General features: G+C 47.4%; 1 protein-coding gene and 1 long non-coding RNA gene across 2 annotated transcripts; one reads left to right on the top strand and one right to left on the bottom strand.

The window, feature by feature from the left end:
- Positions 1-3,244: 3,244 nt before the first annotated feature.
- LOC129214257 (uncharacterized) lies at positions 3,245-6,871 on the bottom strand. The gene is made up of 2 exons (XR_008579644.1): positions 6,796-6,871; positions 3,245-6,354 (listed from the first exon to the last, which is right to left on the bottom strand). It is a non-coding gene; the product is annotated as an uncharacterized LOC129214257 (long non-coding RNA).
- Positions 6,872-6,948: 77 nt separating this feature from the next.
- On the top strand, positions 6,949-15,337 carry EDEM2 (ER degradation enhancing alpha-mannosidase like protein 2). The gene is made up of 11 exons (XM_054845619.1): positions 6,949-7,083; positions 7,162-7,272; positions 7,404-7,443; positions 7,841-7,946; positions 8,975-9,100; positions 9,799-10,010; positions 11,172-11,313; positions 11,615-11,739; positions 12,434-12,578; positions 13,746-13,867; positions 14,694-15,337. Exons 1-11 carry the CDS (start codon positions 6,977-6,979, stop codon positions 15,183-15,185), a joined length of 1,728 nt encoding a protein of 575 aa, XP_054701594.1. The 5' UTR covers positions 6,949-6,976; the 3' UTR covers positions 15,186-15,337.

Consider the following 15,337-nt stretch of genomic DNA (forward strand, 5'->3'; position numbering starts at 1 on the left):
AGCAGCAGAACAGATGAGAAGCTGAGGAATGAAAGAAGACATGAAGCTCTGGGTGGGTTACTGGGGACCCGGGTGGACAGCCCCATCACTGCGGAGGTCCAGAGCAGCAGCAGGCAGAAAGGCACAGCATCCCTTCCTGTGCCAGACACAGATGAACGTCTGGGATGCTGTCATGGTGGCAGGGTTGCGTTGCACAGCACTGTCCAGAGGGGCAGGAGCTCTCTGGGGACACAGACCAGGGACTCCGGAGTGCAAAACTGCCTTCAAAATGGTTCTAGTTGACTGCGGAGGGAGTAGGTGGTTAGCCACCAAACCCTACTCTGAAAAGTCACTGCCAGTGAAAATATGCTTGATTTTTATCAATAATCCCAAACTAACAACTGAAAACTGAAAGTTTTGTTTTTAAAGAGTTTTCATTCTTTCAGTTCTCTACAAACCACCAAATGTTTGCCAAAGAGGTTTCAACACAAACCTCTTCGTCAGCACCTTGCTTTCTGGCTGGCACCTCTGTCCAGGCTGCTGCAGAAGTGGCCAGTTCTGGGCTGGTTCTTGCCATTGAAAGCTGTCCTTGTGCATGGCTTTGCTGGGCAGCAAAAGGGGACGTGCAAATGTCCCTACAGTCCCACCGGGAGCTGCATAGCCAAGGCCTTGGGGGAATCGTTCAGGTGACAGCCCGCAGATGTGGAAGCAGCGCCCAGATGCCGCAGGGTGCTGGGATGGGGGATGTCAGCCCCTGCCAGCTCGCTCCCACCCACAGTTCACCACCCCCTGCCCTGGGCCTCCCCTATAGTCACTGGGGGTGTACGGGAGCACCCTCCAGCTGGCACAGCACAGCGCTGCCCCACACCGAGCCCGGGAGAGCAGGCAGCCGCAGCCCTCCCTCACTGGAGACCTTCGAGCAAGTTTTAGGTACTGGGTTTCTTTCTTCCTTAAAGACCCATTCCTTGAATCCGTGGGTCTCCAAGAATCTCAGCTTGCTTATAAACACGTTGCGAATCCTGAGCCTTCAGGGTTGCACAGAAAAGCCAAGAGATGCAATGTGAGCAGGACCAGAAGCAGTAAGGAAACCCACGCTGTACGTGTCCCTCTCCCTTTCCTGTCTGGGGCAGGAGCAACAGACCGGGCAAGGCTTGATGGATGAATCCATGGATGGAGGCTGAAGCTTGGCAAGAAGCTGATCTGCTACCACAATGTCATGAGTGCACAGCCATGAGTGCACCAAGGGAGACCCCAGTCTGCTGCATACAGCAGCTGGGAGATGTGGGTTTTGAAGGCACTGAGTGCTGACAGCATGGACACAAAAGCAGGTGTTTATTCCAGAAACCCCAGCTGGGATTTCTCTCCCAGCCAATTGATGGAATCCCTGAAAGACAGAGAAATAACAGAGCCTGAGCTGCGTTTGGGCTGTATTTAGTGGCACAGATCATCACCCCTCTTGCGGGGAGGAGCGAGGTGTGGCCAGTGCATGGGTCTCACGCAGCTCCTGCCAGGACCAGGCACCACTGGTCTTCAGGCGGCTCTGGCTCCTGTGCAGAGCTCCTGTGAGCCAGCCCTGCTGAGCAGGCATCCCCATGGGAGATACCACTGAAACCAGTGACCAAACCCTACACATCCCAGCAGGGACGGGGCTTCCCTCTGCTCTGGCTTCCCACTGCAAACCATCCCCTTCCCAAGCACCGCTGGATGGTCGCTTCTGTTGATGACCATTTACAGAGATTGATTGCACTGTTTTCATGGTAATTTCTGTGTCACAAAATTGGCAATTATCAAAGTAATTTTCACAGAGAGCAATGTCTTTCAGGGTTTTCCAGATTATTACCCCGAGCAGACTGAAACAACACTACCAGGGAGGAGCTTACTAGTTACCCCTGTCAAAAAACAAGTCTAGGGACAGAAGGTAGCCATCAGGGTTGTCACCTGACTGCATTAATATGTCATATATATGACATACTTTGTGGAGCTGCAATAAAGTAGTTTTAGGTTGAAAGTGAAAATAAAAAGGCAAAAAGGAGGTGAATGCTGGAGAGAAGTGACCCCTCCAGACGTTCTGGTGCATCTCCGTGCGGTTCACACTGCACCACAGGAAGGCGTCAGCCGGGAGCAGGCTGCGTTCTCTGCTGCTCAGGCTCCTGTGCAAGCCAAGCCCCAGCCCGGACCATCCCAGCGTGGCTGCTGGTGGTGTCCCCCTTCCTCCCCTGTCCCCCCAAAAAACCTCCAGACCAAATTCCCTTTTCCCAAATTCAAGGGAAATCCCCCCAGCAGCTCCAAACCCGCCTCCCCCGGTCCCGCACCCCCTGTGGTTACCCATGCGGTTACACGCTCCTGCACATAGTCCGGGTCTCCTGCTTTGAGAAACACACTCACCTCTGTTCTGACCTTTACCTAACAGCAGAAGATCCTTGTTCCATGACAAGTTTCAGTGAATTTGTTTTACACGGTCATAAACTAGGGAATAAAATGTCTCTGCCATCTCTCTATGTTTCCAGAGAGCCACGGGAGGATTTTCTCACTGCTTCTCTCCAGCTGTAAACTCAGCCCTTGAAATCACAGAATCACAGAATCTTTTAGGTTGGAAAAGACCTTTAAGATCATCAAGCCCAACCGTTAACCTAGCACTGCCAAGTCCACCACTAAACCATGTCCCTAAGCACCTTCTAACCATGTTCGCCATGTGATTGTGAAAGGTGGGGGGTTCTCCCAGACATACAAGTTTTTTTGAACTTCGAGGTCAAAATCTTGGCTGTGCTAGAGCCGGTAACCAAACTTCCCACCCCTTTCCCACCATGCGTAAGGCTGAATAACCCTTCTTGTCCCCCACCTTTTTTTTTTTTTTTCTATCTTTGCAAGCCCACCAAGAAAAATAGAAGATGCAGAAGGCAGCTCCTCTGCAGACATCCCTGACTCTCGTGGCGTGAGGGGCCGACAGCAGAGAGACCCACACCTCTCCCCTGCCTGCACCCAAGGCTGCGACCCCGCTCCCTGGGCACTGGGGACACGATGGATTTATGTAAAAGAGAAATGCTGCCTGTCCCCTGTTCGCCTATCTCTATTCTACAGACACCAATCATCTGAACACCTCTAAATCCTCCTGGTAAAAGAATATCAAAGGCACAATCCCTATGGGAAAATCCTGGCTTGGATAAAGAAAATGAAACCTCATTCACACAAGTGTGGCAGCTTTGGACTTTATCGATGTCACGTAACGTGGGTGCCATAAATCCCCGTACTAAAAACCAAGACACAGTGATGCTAACTCGGTTTTATTTTTGCTTTCTCACTTGTCAAAATCCCAACAGTAAGCCAGACATGCATAAAATATTCAAACTCTATACAGAGCCCCAATTCTTTGTGAACACGGCGCAAACAGCTTCCACACGACTCTCTTTGGAAGAGACCTGTTTGGAGCGGGAGCCCTCACTGCGTTAAGTCTCTGGTTGCTGCCTACCAACAGTTCCTACGTTCGTTAGTTAAGTTAGTTAGCGAAAGAAAAATCAAGAAGAGGTTTAAAGAGAGTAAGCTGAAGCTCTCCCTTTCACAACTTTTTGCTGGCGTTTCTGCTTGCTGAGTGCCGCCTCGGTGGGACGTATCTGTTCGCAGCCTGGGAAAGCAGGGCTGTGCAGCACTGGGACCCAGGCAGCGGCAAGTCCAGGTCTTTCTTTTATAAATTACATCATAGCTTGATATCACAGCACCGAAAGGAAGACCAGAAACCAGGTAGCCTGTGAGTTTTCTGTGTCTTATATTTGGTTATATTTCTTTTGTCTTTTATTATGTTAGTCAGGTGCTAAACAAATAAAATCAATTCTGAACTTATAAAAAGCAATTGGAAATGTCTAGTCTTTTATAGTGAAATCTCAACTGAAGCAGCCCACAGCACTTGGAGAAAAATCAATCATCGTTTCCATCCTGCTATGCGTGCTACTAAAATTAAGAATTGATGTTTGGCTGCAAAGGAAAATTATTTCAAGAGAACCACCTAAGCAACAGTTTTCAGTGTTCATAAAATTCCTGTTTACGGTTCTTCTCATAACAGACAAACTCCTACATTCCACCATGAATTATAAATATTAATGGGCGATCCTGATTTACATACAGTTTCCATCTTAATGGGCATCAAAATTGCAAGCAGGGCAACAGCACCACTTATGGTAATAGCAAGTAGTAAACCAGTCCTCAGCCTAAAGATGTCATAAACCAACGTGTTAAACGCCCCAATAATTACAGCCTCCCCCACATCCAAACAAAACTCCGTATTATTTTGCCAGTGGCCTTTTCAGAAAGACAGAAAGCCTGACGAGCTGGAGTGAGGCATATGAAGAAGCACTTAACTCTGATATGGCCTAAATATTTTAGTAACGTGCTCTGCCCGTTTGGAAGCACCCCTCCCGCATCATCTTTCATTTATTGCATCAAAGCCTATGTAACTTGTAGGATATTATGTGCACACTGCTGAAAAACCACCCTATCCCCCAAACAATTTCCATCCCACCAGCCGTATTTGCGTTTATTAACAAACATGCAGACGATTGCCACGCCACCACCTAGATGTTGCTGCGTATCCCCCACGCAGGCGCCGTGCAGCATCAGCAGCCCGGGCTGTCCGACACCCTGAGCTGCAGCACGGCGCGCTCTCCCCCTCCCAGCCAGCAACGGGAGCTGCTCCCACCTGGCTCCCACCAGCCAGTTTTCTCAAGCCCTCTGTGGTGGCAACCACAAAGTCACTGTGCTTCGGTGGGGCTTGCAATAAACCTGCGGCTATGGCAGGAGGCAGGGCAGCAAAAACCTGGGAGGACACAGCCCCACCTGGCTCCCCAATCCGCCCCAGGGTGCTCAGCTGCCTGAAGCGCTCTCAGAAAGGGGAAGGAGGGTGATGAGGACAGCACCAAAAGCGGCTTTTTCACAACCAGCTCAGTTTTGATCCAGCTGGCTCTCCCGGCCGCTGCTCTCTTGCTCATCAATCCCCGGAGCAGCAATTCTGTCCCATCCTCTGTTTTGGTCTTTGCTACTCTCAGCTCTCGCAGGTCGAGAGACAGAAAGCTCTTTTGCGATGCTCAGCTCCACTCCGTGGTATCAGCTACATTTTTTCCATGAAAATATTTTACAAATGCTTACTGAGGTGCAGCAACTAATTACCACACTTCAATTAGTGCAATTAGCGTCTGTCATGTTGCCTCCACGGAGTCTGCCTCCTCCACAGCGATGGTGGCAGCGTGCTCCCCCCTTCCCGGCTCTCCCTCGGAAGCCGGTGGAGAGACACTGCGCAGCTCTGCCTCTGTCTTGTCCTGTTTTTCTTTCAACTCACATACTGTATGTGTTTCAAAAGTACTTCAGTCAACTTTCAGAATTCAATAACTGACTTTGATAGAGAAATTACTGTTCCAGTATATGGTAAATGACAGTGGTCTAGAACACTGTTAAATTTAAGTCTGGAAAATGAACTTTAATAAAATGCGCTCCAGTAATGTACTGTGACAGCTTTTAGTGAAATCAACTCCAATACTTTGATTCTCCCAGGAACGCAGCGAGATATACTCCAGCAGCCTTGAGCCATGGAATAAGAAAGCAGACAGCTTTATGATAAATGGCCCTAGAAACCTAAATTACAGCTGCAGCAAATGAACAATATGTCGAAATTACTCGGTGGCTTTTTGTTGCCATCACAGAGCAGAGCTGCGGGCAGCCACGCCGGCACATGAGCGTGCACTGACACCTAGTGGGACAGCCCCAGGCGAGGAGCCGTGGGGTAAAGCGAGTTTATTTTAGTAAAGAACATCAACAACTGCCAACCCTCCCTGATGTTAAGCACCAGCGTGAGATGACAAGTTTCAGGTTATTCGTGCCCCTTCCTCTCCTGTGAGCAAGCTGGCTTAGTTTTGATTTCTACACGCTGCACCTTTGCCAGGCAAAGAACTGGCTCATCGCTTCACTTCTTGTTTCTGCTCTCCTGGCCAGAGTCCCACCTCGCTCCTCCTCACCTATGGGCACGCGTGAAGGGAAGGATTTACTGTGGATCAATCAAAGTCTAAAGAGTCAGGTGCAGACAGAGCTCTGCCATCGCTCTGATGTTAACATGCAACCTGCTGGTTAAACAGCAGGGTGCTAAAGTCAGCGTAGTCACGCTGGCACCACCAGCTCAGAGATCTTGGCGTGAGCCACAGCACCAGTGCCCCCCGGGACTCATTCTTCTTGCAGGGAACCTGGCTGCTGCCAACCCTGCGCCGAGGCGAGGGAGCACGCTGGGATCACAAGGCCCCTTCCAGCATGTGAGGGTGACACCGCCACAGGGCTCCACGCAGCACGAATGTTGGCATCTCCAAAGCAGGTCCTGAGGCGTCACACCAAACTTGCCGAAAGCTGGGTTTGAATTAGAGGGAGAAGGAGGGAGAGGACGGTTTGCCAGGAGGGAGGCCGACAGGCCAGGACCCTCCCTGACACTCTGGGCCATTTCCAGCCTCACCTCCGGGCGGGAACGGCACGGAAGCGGTGCCAGGACCCGTCCCCTGTTCCCACGCGGGACAGGTACCTTCCCGGGCAGCCGGCACCATCGCTGCTAACGCGTCATTACCATAAAAACGTCACAGGGTTTGTTACGTTTATTCCCTGGTCTGAGAGCTACGCCCCCAGCGCTGCCAGCTGCCCGGTACCTTCCGACCCCCCCCAGGAGGCTCACTTCTGCCCGGTGAAGTAGCGCAGGAACCTCCCCCTTCTGTAGAGAGGTAACTGCAGCTACTGCCAGACCTGGCAATAATTATTACCGCCGCAATTAATTAATTACCGCCGTAATTAATTAATTACCGCCACAATTACGGCCCTAAGAGTCCCACGGCCGCCCCCGCAGCCCGGAGCGCCCCGGAAGCAGACGTGGAGCTCTAAGGCATTTCCGGTGGCGTGCGGACGCGCTGCCCACTCCGGCCGCTACCATTGGCTGGCGGCCGGGGGCGGGGCGGGCGCCGGTGAGGCTGCGGCGGGCGCGGTCATGCTGCCGTCGCTCGGCTCCCTGCTGTGCCTGTGGGCGCTGCGGCTGCTGGCACCAACGGCGGGCACCGGCGCGGCCTCCCGGGGGCCGGATGTCGCTTCCTACCGGTGAGCGCGGGGCCGGGCGGTGGGGCCGGACCGGGGCTGAGCCGGACCGGGGCTGAGCGGGCTGTGCTTGTGCCTCAGGGAGCGGGTGCGCGCCATGTTTTACCACGCCTACGAGCACTACCTGGAGAGCGCCTTCCCCTACGACGAGCTGCGGCCGCTGACGTGCGACGGGCAGGACACCTGGGGCAGGTAGGGGCCGTCCCCGGGACGGGGCATCGCCCACCGCCTGCCGCGGGGCCGGGCCCGGGGCGTCCCGCTGCCGGGCGTCCGTCCCCCCCCCGCTCCCCGCCGGGCCTCACGTCGGTTCTCTCCTCGCACAGCTTCTCCCTCACGCTGATCGACGCCCTGGACACCCTGCTAGTGAGTACGAGCTGCCCCCCCGCCCCCCGGGGCTCGGCCCTCTGCTCCAGCCCGCTGTCAGGCTCCTTCTCCTCAGCTGGGGTCTGTGCGGTAGTGACGGAAATCAGTTACTAATTGACCGAGGAGCTTTTGCGTTTCACCTCGCTCCAGCCCTGGGTGGCGGGTGGCCGGAGCTTTCAGCCCCTGCACCTTCTAACTCTGGAATAAAGACCTGAAGCGCCTGAAGAAAATGTTTTGAAGTGAGATTAAACTGCCAGTTGCTTTTTGAGTACTACTTGTAATTAATGATTCCTCAAAATACTAAACCAAAACTAGAATTAACCCCTAACACTGAATTGCACCTCTGTTTTTCCGTGAACTCTCATCTTTCTTCTCTGTTGTCCTGCTTCCCCTGCAGATCTTGGGAAATGTTTCAGAGTTTCAGCGAGTCGTCAACGTGCTGCAGGAAGGGGTGGATTTTGATATTGATGTCAATGCATCTGTCTTCGAAACTAACATTCGAGGTGAGGTGGGTTTTTCTGTGGTGTTTATGCTGGATTTCCTTCTTGTACGGGTCTCTGAAATGTACACCGAGGTAATGCCAGGCAGCAGTTAGAGTGAATTTGTAATGCAGTGTAACAGGACATGTAAACACAGAAAAAAATCCCAAACAAGTATCACTTCCTTTTTTCTCTTTGCACATCACCTTTCTGCTTCCTGCCTCAACACGCACAGAAGTAGACGTGGCAGTTTCAGTATTCTAGTGCCAGGTTTTATGGAATGTTTTGGAGTAAACATATTTTCCACTGAAACAGTGCTAATTGTATACCATCTTTTTTTACATGGTGTTTTGGAATAGAGATTATTATTTAGTGTCATAAAGTGAAACTTTTTTTTCTTGAAAATCGCGAAGGCCTTCAGAGTCTTGTACCCGGGCAAGCACCTAACTGCTTCAGTGCCATCTGGCAGGGAACAAAGCTGTTAGTTATGCTTTTTTTGTTTCTCTTGTCAAATATTGCTGAGCCAGTTGTTGCAGCAGTGTAATTTCTTTGTTTGTGCTTGTTATGTGACAGTAGACAGGCCTGTGAAAAGGGCTCATAACTCCCTGCCTCTGTCAGGCACGCTGAAATTCTCGGCTCTGGCCTAGACATTTTTCTCCAAGGAATTTAAGAAGGTGCACTGTACTACTTTACACAAACATAGTATTAAGCTGTCTGGAAGATGTGAAACAGAATTCCTCTCACAGAGGTTCATGTTGATTATACTGTTAGCGCTCTGATTGTCTGCAAGGCAGTGCAGGTGTAGTAGGGCAAGTAGGATCTTACGCTTCTAAAATAATGAATGAAATAGATCTGCTGCCCGTTGCAAACAGGCAGGAAGAAACAAACCATTCTTGTGGCGTGCTGAATTAGGCTGTTAAAGATGAGCCATCTTGCTTTTCTTCTCCAGAATCACTGCCTCTGCATCATCATAAATACAAATAAACAGAACTGGTTTCAGATATCATTCCCCCCCCACATTCTTTAATGGGATTCTTACTGTGCACTTCCAGTGGTGGGTGGTCTCCTCTCCGCTCACTTGCTATCAAAGAAGGCTGGCATTGAAGTAGAAGTGGGCTGGCCATGCTCTGGACCTCTCCTGAGGATGGCGGAGGAAGCAGCTCGCAAACTCCTGCCGGGTAAGTACTTGAGGTGACTGATGTGTTTGATGAAGATGACTCTGCTTGATGTGTAAACTTATAAACCAGTCCTGTGTTCCCTGAGCTCGAAGCAAGTTTAGCTTGTGGGGAAAACATTGTGAAGCATGTGGTACCAGTTGTATATATGCATGCCAAGTGTTGTATGTGCTTAACACATCAGTTTTTGTTGCTTGTTGAGGGGAAATATATTTAATCTAAATAATAACTAAAGGCTGTGAAACATCAGCCTGTAAAGACAAGATGATGCAGCCTTATCTACCCCTCTGTGGGCTGCTGCAGGGCGTGTGCCCTCACAGCATGACAGTTTGTGCGGTGTGCACCCTGGGCTACCGCTGAGTAATCACAAGCTCAGTGTTTGCACTTTGACCAGTGTATGTAGTTCTATTTTGACTACCCTGCTTATGCTGTAAAAAAAAAAAAAAAGTAGGGATGCAGTCTGCTGCTCTGGGCAAGGTGGAAGAGATCTGCAGTACCTGCCCAGGACTGTGTAGCTTGGGGTACCCTCTTTGCCCCTCCCAAAATCACACTCTACTTCTTGTTTCATTCTTCGCAGTTACTGCAATTGCTCCTGTCTTGTTTCTTGCCTGTGTGTGGTGGAATGTGAAGCACGCGTCTGCTTGACAGTCTGTCAGATTTAACGGTGAATGCTTTCATGTGAACCAAACCCATTGTTTCAGCTTTTCAGACCCCGACGGGGATGCCATATGGAACAGTGAACTTGCTGCACGGAGTAAACCCTGGGGAGACCCCAGTTACCTGTACTGCTGGAATCGGTACATTTATAGTGGAATTTGCCACTTTAAGCCACCTTACAGGTGACCCAGTGTTCGAGGATGTTGCCAGGAAGGCTTTGAAGGCACTGTGGAAAAATCGCTCAGATATTGGGCTGGTGAGTGAGGCATGGACTTTGAATTTACTGGTCTGCTTTTTGTGTAGTTTTGTGGATGTGATTCTAAGTGTAAAAAGCATAAACAGAGAGGAGATAGAACTAGATAAATAAGCACAGTGCTAATAACTGGGCTGAAGTTATGTGTTTGACATTGTTCCTCGACACGTGCAGCATCCATATCTCTGCTTTAGTGGTGTGACCCAATGTTACACCATTGTTCCTTTCCATAACAGATGGAGTTGGGAGACAAATGCCTTCTACTAGGTATTGCAGTTTTTGTAACAGATGAAAGAAAAGGTCTATCTGATGCCTGGTGTGACAACAGCCTATGACAAGAATAAAAGTACAGCAAGTGCAACAGGACACTCCCAGCCTCTGCAGCTTTGGTGTTTTGGGAATATCCAGAGCTAGAAGCATTACCTCTGTGTTTGCTATCTCCTGGTCAATCTTTCTTCAGTTAATTTCTACAGCTGCTTTTTGAACCTGTGTGAGCTCCTAGTGTTGCATAGGTGAAGTGGAACAGATTTATTGCTATGCTATATAAAGAAGTGTTCCCTCTTGTTTGCTTTGGGATCTGTTTATTTTTTGTTTGTACCCTTAGTCCTTGTTGAAGAAAGAAACTAAATAGCTGGGGTTTTTTTCACCTTTGTTGAGCAAGTCACGATTGTGTATTATATTCCCCATCATCTGGGTTTCTTTCTAGGCTGAAGACTCCCAGATTTGAAGGATTTATTTAAATATTAGTATGGCAGCTCTCATGCCTTTGACATCCTTGGCCTCCATCTGTATATCTGTTCCTCCTCCTCCTCCTCTACTCTTCTGTAGGGTATATTAGGACCAGACACATCATGTTGAAATTGTGCATTTTCACAGTAGAATAATGGTGTGTTGTTTTGGCCAGTGCAGCATTAATATCAGAAGCTTAAAATTCACAAGTTATATTTTCTACAGTTTGTACTTCTCTGATACTGATACATGTGTCTTGTAATGGAGAAAATGCTAGTTGGTATAGATACTGCGAATCTGTGAAATGGACAGTCTGAAAAAAGGACAAGGTTTTCTTGTGTGGTTGTGTTGTGGGGATTTTCTTAATTATAATTTAGTAGTTTAGCTTTATTTCCACTTTAACTTCCTCTTTCCTCCTCCCCTCACTTCTTCCAGGTTGGTAACCACATTGATGTGATAACTGCCAAGTGGGTGGCCCAAGATGCTGGCATTGGGGCAGGAGTGGACTCCTACTTTGAGTACCTGGTTAAAGGAGCCATTCTCCTGCAGGACAAGGAGCTGATGTCCATGTTTCTAGGTGAGCAGTTTGTTTTCTGTGTGAAGGGTCCCAGGAATGCCTCCTTGGCCGCACCTCTGGAAACTCTGCATGTGGAAGAAGATGATGAAGAATTTAATAGGGTACATTCAAGACTGTTCCTGAAGTGTGTGTTTGTAATACTTTTGAAGAAGCTGTAATAACAGCGAGTTACCAAAGTGAGCATCCTGAAGAAGTCATTTGTTTGACATGGCTCAAGTGAAAAGGGGGCTTCTCTCATTCTTAAAAAAAAGATTTTTTTTTTTTTTTGTTGGATTACCTACCCATTTATGTTTCTTTATAGAATATAACAAAGCTATCAAAAATTACACAAAGTTTGATGACTGGTACCTCTGGGTTCAGATGTACAAAGGAACAGTGTCCATGCCTGTTTTTCAGTCCCTGGAAGCCTACTGGCCAGGCCTACAGGTAAGAGCTGTCATACCAGTAGCACATGGTGATTTTGTTCATCTGCCTTGGGTCGGTCTTTAATGTAAAGTTACAAATGTAACCCTCATCTGCATTGGTTTAAAAGTTTGTTTTGATCTCTGGTGATATCTGCAGTAGTCTGAGCCTGTAGAAGAGCAGATGTTGACTTTATGGTCTATAAAGACATTCTCCCATGAAGTGTGATGCGAGGGCACTTTTGTTGTAGCAAACTCCACTGAGAGCGGTCTCATAATCCAGATGGGAACCTAAGGCAAAAGAAAATCACACCTCTTTTTTCCCCTGCCTCAAAATGCTTTATTTATGGGAATACTTTCCCATTGAGAGGTTTGCTTTCACATCAATACTTATATTTGATCTGGGACTTTGTTATTCCCACTGAAATAGACTGGATGCTGTGATTGACGGAAGAAACCCAGCCTTCCATTAACTAAAAATGAGAGAGTCTTCATATTATTTAGGTGTGTGGAATGTGATCCAACAGAAAAGCAGCACCTATCTCCTTAGTCCTAGCTATTCTGAAGGCATCATGCCTCAGTGTTACTTACACCATTCAGACCTGCTGAACAACCCATTTCCGTCACTATCTCTGACTATAGGAGTGTCATTGCATCAGTTCCTGTGCTGTTTCTTCTTCACTCGGATTTTACTTTGCTAATTGTTTCCTCTCTCTCAGAGCCTAATTGGGGATGTAGATAATGCCATGCGAACCTTCCTCAACTATTACACCGTCTGGAAGCAGTTTGGTGGGCTGCCTGAGTTCTACAACATTCCCCAGGGCTATACGGTGGACAAGAGAGAAGGATATCCACTCCGGCCTGGTAAGCAGAAATAAAATAGAGAGGAACGTGGAGTCCTGCTTTTGCTCTGGTGGTAAAATCAAATGTTAGCAACACCTGGCCTCCAAAAGTTCCTCCCCAGTTTTGCTTTGACTTAGCTTCTGCATGCGTTTTACCAGTGATTTCCATAGTCAAAGCTACGCGTTTTGCTTTCTGCCATTCACAAAGGCAGGACTGCCTTTTCAAGGAAGCAAACCATACGTTACCATACAGGGGGGGCCTGTTTAACAAATTGGGTTCACAGTGTAGGATTTGACACGTTTAAGCGTTAGATTCTCTGACATGGGATGTTTTAAAGTCACGCGAAATGTTATTGTGACTGCCTGTGTCCTTTAAATTTAGGAAGTAAAAGTGAGTGTGGATAGACCACTCTAGTTCTGTTGAGTTCCTGAAATAAACTAATTCTAGTTGCACTAGCGAAGCTCAACATACAAGAGGATTATATGTTGTCTGTGATACTGCAATAAAATTATCTGGGGTTTTTTTCTGTTTTTTTTACAACTCTGACAAAAAAAGAAAGCATACCTGATGATTAGGTCAGTAAAACTTTGTAAATGAGAATAATTGATTTCCTTTTGGTCTGAGTGTTCAAGTGACGTCGACATTGGACACTTCTACCAAAAATACTCATCAGCATTAACTTGCAAATGTATTATAGCATCCAAAAAGACCTGTTTCTTTAGTAAGTAAACACAGTACGATGCATATGGTGCCTATATAGAGTATTTCCATAGTGCCTGATCCTGTGGTGGTTTAGATACCCCTGTTTCAGAGCTTACAGTTTTGTTTAAAAGCTGTATTTTGGGGGTTGAGTTTCTCCTCTGTAATCCTTTCTAGAAGCATCTTTCTTTTCTTCCTTTGACAACCAATTTTAATCCTTTTCTCTCTTGCTCCCCTCCCACTCTCTGAATGTGGGAGGGAGCATTATGCAGTCTTACCTGAGCTGATGCAATTTCGTTGTAGCACATCTTCAGTACAAGCAAGTATCTGTGCTTTGAGCCAGAGGAAATACAAGGCAAGCTAAGCTGTTTGCCTGATTATCTTAAAATGGTAGTGTTAAATCAGTTAAAGGGACATCCCGTTTTCCCTGTGTATGTGGCTTGGTAATCCTTACGCTTGCAAACATTTGGGTCTTTGGGTTTTTTGCAGAGCTGATTGAGAGTGCAATGTATCTGTACCGTGCTACAAGAGATCCCATGCTCTTAGAACTGGGAAGAGATGCAGTGGAATCAATAGAGAAAATCAGCAAGGTGGACTGTGGATTTGCTACTGTAAGTACTAAATAACTGTTAAGTCGGCTACATGGCTGCTAAAAATCAGCTTTTAGAAAGTGTTCTCATGAATGATGTTTTGCCATTGAGTCAAGTGATCACTTTGGTTGAAACGTGACTCCTTTTTCAAACAAACCCCTTGTTTTCCTCTGAAGCTGATCTGGTAACCACTGGTCATGTTTCTGGTAGTAAATTCCCTCACAGCCCTGAACAGTGGGCCAAATTCTGTCACTGGCTGTTGCACCAGAGCCCAAAACATGGCAAAGCATCAGAAGCTTCTCCTACCTCCTGTATCTTGGTAGCTACTGGGTGTTCCAGCTCAGCAGGCTCTCTGCCTACCAGTTGTGTGATTCTGCTTTCCCGCTATGCCTTGAAAATTTGATGAAACACAAAAGAATTGCAGTAAGTGATTTCTCTAAAATCATTTAATAGAAGATTTCAAACATACTGTCAAGCTCTATTTTACAAAAAACTTCTTACCAATATTGGGAATTAGGCCTTGTGATTTGGGAAGTAGGTAAAAGCCTTATGATTTATTTTTAGTGGGGAAAATGATGGGAAGCCTACTCACTCTTCTCCTCCTTGCCCAGATAGGAAGTGCATTTCTCCTGATTGTTAGTTTCCTGTTTCTTATCACTAGACTATGCTAATTCAAAACATCTGAAGCCTTGTGATGTATTTGCGTACAACTGATTAAAATACAGGGTGAATTGGTGCCATGTACTGTTCAACTGAAATGAATTGCAAGCTGGTTTTACTTTCCCCCCAAGTTCCTAACTTACTGAATTTGACATAACTGTAACCCACTGTAATTCTTATCTTGTAGATCAAAGACTTGAGAGATCACAGACTGGATAATCGCATGGAATCCTTCTTTTTGGCTGAAACGGTAAAATACTTGTACCTGCTGTTTGACCCAGACAACTTCATTCACAATGATGGATCGGTCTTTGATGTGGTGATTACGCCATATGGGGAATGCGTCTTGAATGCTGGAGGATACGTCTTCAACACCGAAGCTCATCCTATAGACCCTGCAGCGCTGCACTGCTGTAGGAAGCGGAAGGAAGAGCAGTGGGAGGTGGAAGACCTGATGCGGGAATTTTACTCGTTGAAGAAAAACAAGAAATTCACTTTAAAAAGAGCTCCGGACCATAGTGAAGGGGAAAGTGCAAAAGACCCTGAAGATGCCCCTTCAGAGAAAGGTGGAGAGAAGAGAAACGCTAAGAAGAACTCACACTCCCTCCTGAGTTGCCCCAGTCAATCTTTTAATTCCAAACTTGCAGTACTGGGACAGGTCTTCCTAGATAACACCTGATTCTATTTTCATTATCAGTTTAAATTATTGATTTGGACTTTGGGAATATATTTTTCTAGTTTCATAATGGAAAAAGTCATACCTCACAATGTGAATTGTATTATGAAGTGAAACAGCTTCCCATTAAATTCTGCTACTGCTGGTTCATAAAA

The sequence above is a fragment of the Grus americana genome, chromosome 17 (genome assembly GCF_028858705.1).
Source record: "Grus americana isolate bGruAme1 chromosome 17, bGruAme1.mat, whole genome shotgun sequence".
NCBI classification, from domain to species: Eukaryota; Metazoa; Chordata; class Aves; order Gruiformes; family Gruidae; genus Grus; species Grus americana.

Excerpts from the sequence above, each read along its gene's own strand:
- EDEM2 (XM_054845619.1), top strand. The coding sequence starts at position 6,977 with ATGCTGCCGTCGCTCGGCTCCCTGCTGTGCCTGTGGGCGCTGCGGCTG. Across the intron at positions 7,084-7,161 it reads CCGGATGTCGCTTCCTACCG|GGAGCGGGTGCGCGCCATGT; the intron begins GTGAGCGCGGGG and ends CTTGTGCCTCAG. Across the intron at positions 10,011-11,171 it reads ATCGCTCAGATATTGGGCTG|GTTGGTAACCACATTGATGT; the intron begins GTGAGTGAGGCA and ends CACTTCTTCCAG.